This window comes from Cystoisospora suis (genome assembly GCF_002600585.1).
Source record: "Cystoisospora suis strain Wien I chromosome Unknown contig_72, whole genome shotgun sequence".
NCBI classification, from domain to species: domain Eukaryota; phylum Apicomplexa; class Conoidasida; order Eucoccidiorida; family Sarcocystidae; genus Cystoisospora; species Cystoisospora suis.
This window is the reverse complement of record NW_027152874.1, coordinates 47,844-58,283: the sequence shown is the minus strand read 5'-3', so window position 1 is coordinate 58,283 and position 10,440 is coordinate 47,844. Positions and strand designations below refer to the sequence as shown.

Here is a 10,440-nt window from a genome sequence, read left to right as displayed (position 1 = left end):
CATAAAAGTGAGTGATCACCAGGCCTTGACGGACATGTTTGGGGAAACAGCAGTCAGCGGCTAAGCTGCAGCAGTGCTGAAGAGCGACGAGCCGTCCAGGTCGGTACCTCATCGTGTGGCCCACGGGCTTGCGAGAAGTAACAAAAAACATTTAAGGGCCCGGTCTAGTCCATAGTCACCGCCGCGTTGCCAGGTTCCCATAATCTCTCCTACCCGCGCAGCGCCTTTGTGCGGTGAGAGCAAGCCTACGAACACTTCCACGAGTATCTGGGAACAAGAATACGGAGTACACTATTATTATTACTACTAAATTCAGCAACACTGCCTACTGGGTGGGCAGCACCAGCAGACTGAGCTCCAGTGGCCTGACGACTCTCGATTCAGACAGGGTGTAGGGTTTACCCTGAACCCTGTCAGTGGATCGCGTAAAGCTACTCGACAGGGTTTAGGGTTTACCCTAACCTTGTAGCTTTCCGTCGACCCCGCACTGCAAGAGTGCCTGGAGGACGGCGACCCGTCCACTCTCCTTACGGTTTTACTCCCCTCGGAAACGGGTGAGAGAATCGTGAAAGTGAACGAATGGCGGCGGGCTGCTGGTAACAGCAACAACCAGACAAGGGAGAGTATGCGGGAGTTTACTGGACCTCATCAGAGAGAAATCTTCCTCGTACCGTATCATGATAATGATAGTAGTAGCAGCGTAACGTGTTACATCGACAGAAGAGATAACAACGAACAAGAAGTAAGAGAGAAAAAAACCCTCGTGCACCACGATGCGGTCGTCTCCCTCTCCAGGCAGGGCACATCATCATTATGATCCGTACACGATTACACCACAAAGTGAAAGAAAAGGACACCGTGTTCACGATGAGGATGAGTCTTCCCCACTCCAATCTCCGTGTATCTAGTCTTTTTCATGTGCACCATCCGGCGCCAGAAGAAATGCAAAGAGAAGACAGTGTCAACCGAGGCAACCATAACAATAGCAAGACACGTTTCCTCCCACGTTCTTCCACCTTGTCCTTATAGTCTGGACCATGTAGAAACACGACCACGCTGTGTACTTCTGAACCGAGAAGGAAAAATAGGACGAGGAAAGTAAAGACAGGCCAACACACAGTTTGCGAGAAACCATCATTGCGATCTGCAAAAACATCTTGAGCCGTGCTGTAGTCACCATCCATCATTAACCAACATGACGCAAAGTCAGCTCCGTCACCTCCCGCAAAAAGCATCCCGGCTACAATAATCGAGCTTGGTAGAAAATTAGAGCGCCCACCAGTGTGCTTAACCTTACATACTCCCACGTGAACTTCGAAACAGCGATGTGTTTACCTCGTTCCTCGTCCCTTCTTTCCTCTCCATCGAAGTCTTCCCTGTCCCCCTACGCCTGGATGCTCAGAGAATGGCAGTTCGCTGATGAAGAACAGCCATTTCTACGACGCATTCCTAAATAACCGTCACGGGCCCCTTGTCAGCACAACCTTGCCATCGCAATACCCCTCCTGATCTCGTCTCTAGACCCAGTTGCCGTCACTATACAATTCCGAGTCACTCGCTGGGAAGGCTTCGAGATGCGATAGATATCACAAAACCACGAGTCGGTGACCTTCCCTGAAGACTTCCTGGTGCTCCACGTCGTGCCAACCTTCCCCGCGTCTCTTCAGAAAACATGTATGTACACTCCCCTGCAACACATCCTGTATATATATATATATACACGCTACACCCCGTATACATGAACAACAACAGGTAATCTCCTCCCCTACGTATGCGGCTTGACAGTGCCGATAACTCGATTATGCCCGACGAGGTAGTAGGAAAGACCTTGGTGGTAGTCACTGTCACGAAGAGAAGGACGAGCGACGGTATGACGAAACGAGATCAGAACCATAACTATTAGGCACCGACTGAATCCAAACCCCGCGTCTCTCTCAAGAGATGAAAAGACCCGATCCGAAAAAACCCGACAGGTTGTTTGATGCTTCCGCTGACGGAGAGGAAGAACTAGTGAAGCCGCACGGGCAGCAACGAAGACAGACTGAATGCATAATCAAGAATGAGGACTGGAGGAAAGAGACTCATTACTTGCTGAATGAATACCTTTCTCCCGTCCTTGAGAGGGGTAGGAGACAATACACTGGTGGATCTTCTATATGTTGTGGTATTTAGACGTTGACGAAGACTGGAAGACGTACAGAACACAACAAAGCTGGAAAAGAAGGAAGACAACCAATTCCCGAAAACAAACAAACCACCCTCCCTTCCGCTGAGCAGCCCTTTCTCCCTTCTTCGCGCTCTCCTTCCTCCGGTGGCGTTGCTTGCTTCCCTGTGTCTTACAGCAAAAAAGAAGAGCTCTGTTGTACGTGCTGCTCGACTGATCTGCTGTTCCTCTCTAATCCACTGCATGTACGAGTACGTGTACGTAGACTGACGTATGCATATATAAGTATATAAGCGTATATATATACATATATATTTATATCACATACGTACATACTAGTAGATACCTAGACAGGTGTAGATGAATACAATGAACAGTACAGACAAGTAGTAAAATGAATAAATGAAACAGCGGCACCACACGGCAGCCCCTATCTTGAGGTTTCTCTTTGACAAGCGACCAAACTCCTGTTCCTTCTCTGTATCATTCCTCTCTCCCTCCCCGCTTTCTCTCTCAATGAGCGTATGTCTGGTCACTGCAGGAAAGAAAGAAGTCTGCCAAAAAAAAAAGAAAAATGTCGGTGATGTGTTGACGGAGTCATTTGAGACTACTAGGAAGACATCTGATTCTCTTTCACGAACTGGAATAGAACAGACAAACATCACGGCCCCAGAGAAACATACGAAAAAGCCTCTCTGATGTCTTCTTCGCCAAGAGTTTGTTTTTGAGAACAGAGGACATCATCGTCATGATCATCGAACACCAGTCAACACTCCGCCAGCAATTCCACTTCCAACAGCAGACACAAACAATTGTTAGAAAGAAAGAGAAGCCTCCATTCATAGCATGCACAAGGAACGTCTATACATACAGAACCAAGCATTAACCTGTCTCGTTCTCCCTCTCCCGTATAGACAACACGATATATACATATATATACAGATGATATATTGCTCTACCTCGTCCTCATTCGCCACATCAGTCGTTCCTCCTGACGTCTACATATCCCCAGAATACACTCGAATGCTTTGTTCGATTGCTGTGAATCTTCACCATCGCCACTAGCTGGTGAGCACGCGGAGACAGTCAAACACGACCCAAAGACATATGCACGAATGAGGATAGTCTTTTCCCTATCGTCTAGAGCGTTTAGGGTGCCATCTCCGGGTTGGCTGTAAGAGGAGAAAGAAAAGTGTACGCGGTATTCTTTTCCTTCTGCTCCTCGTCTTCAGCACCAGGGACCTCTTATCGGTTTCCACAGAGCTTCAAAAGCATCTGCTGGAACTCCTCAAAGTCAACTTCACCGTCGTTGTTCTTGTCCACCTCCGCAAGAACGCTCTTCCACGTCTCGCTGTCGATGTCGCTGACGCCAAAGATCTGCAACACGAAAAAACAATTGGCAACGCATCAAGGAACAATAAACACAACAATGACAATGCGAAAGCATACAAACAACGGTGAACGTATCTATGTAAGACCTCCCTAGAGGAACGCGTGCACGAGTTCTGGGTGCAGCGTAACGCTCTGACTGCTGACAGGGAAAGGTAGAGCATCTTGTTGACACTCAGAGTATGTGAAGGAATAGTGTGGGAATTGTTCGGCCAGAGTACCCATACACGTCTCATGTATCAGAAAGCATCCTTTGAGTTTCGGCAAAGAAAATACCTATGGTGTCATGTATGGGTGTTCACGTGAAACCCATACGAGGAATTCATGGAGTCTTCAGAAGTGTCTGTTCCTTGCTTTGCCGGCTCTTCCTCCTGAACTTGCGTAGTCCTTCCTGGTCTATCTACTTCTGGAACAGAACCTCTAAGGAGAAATGTATGTACGGCCGCACGTAGAAACGCCCCCTCCGTGTTGATCTGGGAGAGTGTGGCTTTACTTACAGTAGCGAGCTCTGAAGCCGAAATCTTCCCTGAGTTATCCGAATCAAACATGCCAAAGGCCCGTTCGAGGCGTTCCCGCGAAAGAAGGGTCTTCCTGTCCATCGCCACCGTCACGAACTCTGTAGATTCATCGCACATCCGCCACGCAACGCTATGCCCGCATACATGCATAGGCCGAAGCAGATACAGACAGGAACACATACAGATGTAGACGTTTGCTGAGAAAAGTCTGACCGCCCACGGTGGATCAGCAGCTGAACGACCGAGCCACCCCACATAATGAAACCACAATCACCTATGATACGTCCCTACCCCCTGCTGGCTTTATCGAAACCACTGACATGCAATTCTTGACATATCTCGAGTACCTCCACCTGTCTTCTAGCCTCCAGAGAATCAACAGCAAAGAATAACAGTAAATAGCTAAAAAGATCAAGACGATGAGACAGAAAACATTATTCCTGCAGACTCAGCTTTCTACGTGGAAGAAATAACACTAAATGAGAATCGACAATCAGTGCACGACTGCGCTACCATAAGGTCTACTTGAGGCGACTTATGCGGAATTCTACTCCACGTGCCTTGATTTTTTTAGTCCGGACAACCCGGGGTTGCCCTTAACCTGGAGCCAAACACATTGCCTGACATCTTACCTGAGTATTCAATGTAGCCATTCTTATCGAAGTCGACCGCTTCGAGAACTTGATCAACTTCATACTCAACAGCACTCTGATCAAGCATACTCGCATCTTGACCTTTCATCCGTAGAAGCTCCTTATACCCTTCAATGAGCTCGGCCCGGTCTAACTGTCCATCACCATTCTTGTCCATCTTATGGAAAATCGTTGTCAGCTCCTTCGTCTCGTCTTTGCTCGTCAGCTTTGAACCCATGTACAAAAGCGCAGCTTGTGCGAGCTTCTGAGTTCCTTGGAATTGTCTATATGAACGCAACAAGAAAGCAAACCACGCCGCAATGAGGAATCCTTGCTAAAATACAGAAAAGGCGAACCTTGAGAACACGCCTACACATATTTCCGTAGTCCGTCTATGCAGCGGTGGGTGTAAAATGAGCAAAGAAAACAAAGAAGGCCATCTGAGCCCTAAAGAGCGATGTGTGCACTAAATGTATGTGTACACCAGGCAGGCGAAAATACGAGGAGGAGGTTTGCAGCAAGAGGCAATGGACGGGACATAGAGACAAAGGGGAGTTCACAGCTTTTATTGAAAGGAAATGCATAGGAGACACCCATCGACTGCAAGCCTGTCGGACCACTGATGCAGGGTGTAGCTCTGCACTTCCTCTGCAGTGCCCTAAACCCTAACCACAAGCGGACACGTACAGCACGTAGGCGTGGTTACGCAAAAATGAACCCTACTATTCATTGAAAAAGACCTATAGACGCACAGAGCTACACACATGCACACGCATACCTATGTGTATCGGCCCCTGCACCATAAAGGAAACATACACTGAGGCAGTACAATCAATTCCTTGCAAAAAAGAAGGGTGAGGAAAAGGCGTGGAAGGGAAAAAGCCAAACAGAGTATGACTTACCGAATATTGAGGATGGCATTATCAAGTGATGGCACGTCAATGGGTGTTTGTTCTTTCGTATACGTTTGGATCCAGTCATGATCAAGGGCATCCCTAGCGCTGATCCGCATACTAGGGACATACGTCAGCATCTTTCGGATCAAATCTTTGGCACTCTCTGATACTTTCTTCCACTGGGGGAGTTCGAATGTGTACTTTCCTATACAGACCATACACAGATAATAGTACATCCTTAGATCTCTGGAAATAGTCTATACGAGAACCGACGGAACGAGAGCTCAAATGAGGCGAAAATCTGGGAAACATCACAACGTTCGAGAGGAAATGACGAGGACAACATGACGGTGGACCTGAGACGGCCGTACACATGTTACCTCTCACCGATTGTCACCGCCGACAGTCAACAATACTACACCCTTAGTTACCCTTCCATTTACACTTCGAATCCTTTACAACTCCTGCTGCCTCACGACACACTCCCTTCATACGATTAGAAACCTTCACCGATCTTTTGCTTCGATGAAGTAAAGAAAAAAGAATGAATCCCAAGTATGACATCCATAAGCAACCTTCTTACGAGAGACGTGTGAACTGTATTGTAACGAAAGCTGATCCATCTATCTGGAAAAATCGTCGTCTCTCGCCTCCTCTTACCTTTCTCTACCTTCTTGAGAATATCATATTCGTTGGCTCCATTGAAAGGAGGGCAGCCTGAACCCCAAAGAAAAAAGGAAAAATACATTACGCCCACGAGATTCTTTTGTCTTCTTGATCGTTTTCATAGCCACTCCAACCAACAATACAGAAGCATTAGGTATAAACAAACTGAAAGAGACACGGAGGTATCACTCTAGGACGAATGACTGTTCATTCCTCCTTAATCCGGAAAGTGTCGGTCCCCTCGACCCGAGATGCTGGTTCGTTCTCTTGAAAGACCATACAAGAACGCCACTTGAACAAGGTCAAAAAAAGTGTCCTTTTAGAGTATCCACTGGGACAAAAGAACGCTCCCCCCCCCCCCCCGCAAGGATAAGAAAAAAGCGTAACTATTCTGAGTACTCCGTGCGACTCACCCCACAATATGGATGCAAAAAGAGATGATGTGAATACATACAACTGTAGGTGAAGCCAAACCAAGCAGACAGGCACATATACATATATATACACATATGGGTATAGGTATACGTATGTTGTAACTAAAAAATATGGAGACTCTTTGGGCGCGTTGGCGCACGGTTCCGCTGAACTCACCCGACAGGAGAATGTAAAGAATGACCCCAGTGGACCACACATCACACTTCTCGTCGTAAGTTCCGTGAAGGACTTCCGGGGCGATGTAGTACGCCCTACAAACAAGATAAACAACACACCGAACATCCTGAGCTAACGTTGCAGATCGAGACGTACAAGCTTACTCGAGAACCACAAACCCCAGTTCGTGGCAGCATGAATGCACAAACCACGTCTACTTCGCTATGGCGACGTCATCACTCGATTTGAGGACACAGGGACCGAATACACGTTCTTATGCATGTGTACTCGCTTCAACGCAGTTTACAAAAGCCTACAACACTGTCTCTACAGAACTTGTTTCCTCTAAAAGAATCCCCCCGGTATCAACGCAGCCTGGCTTGATCGCCTGACGTCCTTTTCCCTCCTTCCCTGTGTTAGATATTTGGCGGGAGAAGTTACATATGCTTGCTTCTACACAAATGTATAAAAAACAAAGTTTCCTTTTCTTTGTCGTCTAAGAACGCGTGTGTAGGGATAACCAACGGCCGCGCTCCCTCTCCTCGTGTCATTACTGAAGAAAAACGAGACTCACACATCGGCTGACTACTACATGAAAACCAGCGTCCGTCCTCATATCCCGCTTTCCCCCATACCTCCAGCCTCGCCTATGGTCGGTGCAACACCTATACGCGAACTGGCGGAGTCGACACCGAGGCGAGGTCACGTCACCCTTGTGACATTAGAAAACTTACGTGCCGATTTTGTCTTTCATCTTTTTGCTGGCTTCAAAGTGAGTGCTCAGACCGAAGTCGATGATGCGGATGTTAGCGTCTTTGCTTTTGCTTTCAAGAAGAAGGTTTTCAGGCTTCAAGTCGCGATGGACGATTTTGTTTTTGTGCATGTAGGTAATGCCACTAAGGACTTGACGGATAATACGTGCCGCATCCACTTCACTGAAACGCTTTCGAGAGATAATCTCATCGAACAGTTCTCCTCCTGTGTAAACTTCTCCAACTAGATAGAAGTACCCCTTATCCTCGAAGAACTCATACAACTTCATGATATTGGGATGGTCAAGTTGCTTCAGAAGTTGAACTTCCCTCAACAGACTCTCCTTATCCGTCTTCTGCTTGACTTGTCTCTTACTGATCACCTTTACAGCACACTCCTGTCCCGTGATTTTATCTCGGCATAAGATAACTTCACCGAAAGAACCTTTGCCTAAAACACGCTGCCCTTTGTATCTGAGGACAAAACAAGGCAAAATCAAAAACACGACTTTACTACCACGTTTTCCGGTTTGTTTGTGTGTGGACAAATTCTCTTCTCTAATGCGTTCGTTACTCTCCCCGCGTGAGAGTAACAGTTATGCGACTAGCACTCAAACAAGAAATCCATATGATTCTTTGGCCTACAGACACACTGAAAGCGAGACCACGTCTCATATGAATATACAACACTAGACTCCGCCTATAGGCAGTCTAACCCGACAACTTCTAGTGTTACTAGCCTACTAATAAAAAACGCACTCTGAGAAAGAGAGAATGGCCAACCAGTAAAAAGACACTTCGGGAAACGGGGCGCTTATTCTGCGAACACGTAGGTACGACGAATACACCGGTCTTTGCGCTCGCTTGGATACATGAGATGTATCCAAGCGAGCGCAAAGACCGCGCAGCTTCGAGTTTCACATGGAAACTACGCCCTGTCATCCTGAATTCAACGCAGGAGGAAGCTAGAACTGCCGATCTAAGCAGTTCAATCTTGACGTCAAGAAAGTACAGGAGAGCGTTGCACGCACACCAAATCTACGTACTTGGCGACAAGCCTCATAGAAGAACGAAACGAAGAAAGGCTCGGGCAACCTCGATGAAGTTCCATCAAACCCTTAGACCCTGCTGAGCGGTCACCTGTCTACAAGGTTTCCACTGTTTGCCCAGAAAGAGAAAGCGCTTCACGGCCTCAACTATGAACAAGATGCTATCGAATGGACACCTCCGCAACGGTCAACAGCGTACACGACGACAATATCAGGAAAGAATCCACTACCCATATATGGTATGCCTTCACTTTACCAGACCAGCAAGGCCTCACTCCTGAAGACGCGTAGGAAGTGTGCTTTCAAAGAGAAAAGCAAGAGGAAGAACCCATCCAAAGGAAAGACGGTTCACGGATGTCTGAGGAACCACGCGAAACGCCACAAACAACCAGACTGATTCAACCTGCTAAAGCGACGCAGGCGCCCACCCGTTAGCGGAACATCGCGCACACGTCAACAAGACTGATAACGCAAGCTCTCTCTCCTCCGAACGGACAGTAGATTGCACAATGTGGGATAAGCTTGTACGTTGCCCAGCTGATGAGGAAACGATACAAGGCGGCTTACCGATCAGAAAACACTGCAGTAGAGTGCTGAACGAACATGCCAGGGGTAGCATGAAGCTTGTCGCCAGCAGCACCTGGAGCGCCTTGCGCTCGTGAACGCCCATCAGATCCGGTAACAGGAACACTCTCTTGCTGCCCCATAGTGACAACGGTGTTCGACTAAACCGTTGCGCTTGTCGCTACGGCTACCGGTTGCCAAACAGAAAACCGCCACTGGGAGGACGGCCGAGTGGCAACGAGAACAAATACTTTCCTCTTGAAAAATCACTGGCGAATGCAATGGGACTGGCCGCGCGAGCCTCCCCTCAAAAAACGAAACAAGGGAAAAACAGGACCGTGACAATTTAACTGGGGGGTGGTCGCCAGCTGCCACCGGGGACGCGGCGCCTGCGATGGCACGAGAAAAGCTTTTCCTCGAGCAGCTGTAAACGATAAAGCAAGGAAACAAACCTCCAGGACAAGGCGACGTCTTCCCTACTTTAGACTGGAGTAACTGCCGGAGAGTTAGTCCCAGAGGGCTCCCTATCAAAAAGCCACGAGCTGAAAGGGCGTATGTGCCTGCTGGAGAGTGAGGAAGGCCAAAAAGCCAAGCACATTAAGTTTTCGTTTCCACTGCAGGCGCTGAGGAAAAACCAAAATGGCGGAGCTCGGAAAAAAAGCACAGTCACGAAAGAATGGAATTACCAATGCGAAGCGCGCACGCCGAAGCGGCACCACACAAACCCAGGAAGACGGACAAATAGCTCGCGGCTGCTGAGGCAAGAGCAGGAAAGCAGGATAAAATAGAAGAAAGAACAAAGACAATTGAGACGGTAGGAAACCAGCAAAAGAAAAAAGTCGCAAGGCCCTTTCCAAGGAAAACGACTAGGACGGGGTCCAGGCCTCCAGCACAGCTACCACCGCTGGGCTTGGGCAGCTTCGCACGCCGGGTCGCTTGATGCCGGCCAATACATTGGAACGAGACCCTGCTAGTAGTGGTAGTTGGGGATATTCGGTTGTGGCTTGTGTGTAGCTCTCCCCCTCCGCCTCCTCCCCATCAGTACCTGCAGTACTCAATAGTACAGGTAGCGACACGCCGTGATTGACCGTGTCATCGTATTACTGCGCGGGTGCGAGCCGACAGCGGAACAGCGGTGTGCGGCATGGCTGACCCAGTTAGCAGATCGGCTGAGAAAAAAACATACTTTGGTGTTTGTTGTGCAGCTGCGTGACGCAGT

At 48.2% G+C, this 10,440-nt stretch overlaps 1 protein-coding gene across 1 annotated transcript; it reads right to left on the bottom strand.

The window, feature by feature from the left end:
- Positions 1 to 617: 617 nt before the first annotated feature.
- Positions 618 to 10,106, bottom strand: CSUI_000151 (camk cdpk protein kinase). Its single transcript, XM_068060385.1, has 8 exons — positions 9,225 to 10,106; positions 7,591 to 8,082; positions 6,857 to 6,951; positions 6,260 to 6,316; positions 5,606 to 5,804; positions 4,704 to 4,987; positions 4,051 to 4,169; positions 618 to 3,541 (listed from the first exon to the last, which is right to left on the bottom strand). The coding sequence occupies exons 1-8, from the start codon at positions 9,362 to 9,364 to the stop codon at positions 3,410 to 3,412; spliced, it is 1,518 nt and encodes a 505-aa protein (XP_067927618.1). The 5' UTR covers positions 9,365 to 10,106; the 3' UTR covers positions 618 to 3,409.
- Positions 10,107 to 10,440: the final 334 nt, after the last annotated feature.

Excerpts from the sequence above, each read along its gene's own strand:
- CSUI_000151 (XM_068060385.1), bottom strand. The coding sequence starts at position 9,364 with ATGGGGCAGCAAGAGAGTGTTCCTGTTACCGGATCTGATGGGCGTTCA. Across the intron at positions 8,083-9,224 it reads ACTGCAGTGTTTTCTGATCG|ATACAAAGGGCAGCGTGTTT; the intron begins GTAAGCCGCCTT and ends TTTTGTCCTCAG. Across the intron at positions 3,542-4,050 it reads CGGCTTCAGAGCTCGCTACT|ATCTTTGGCGTCAGCGACAT; the intron begins GTAAGTAAAGCC and ends TTCGTGTTGCAG.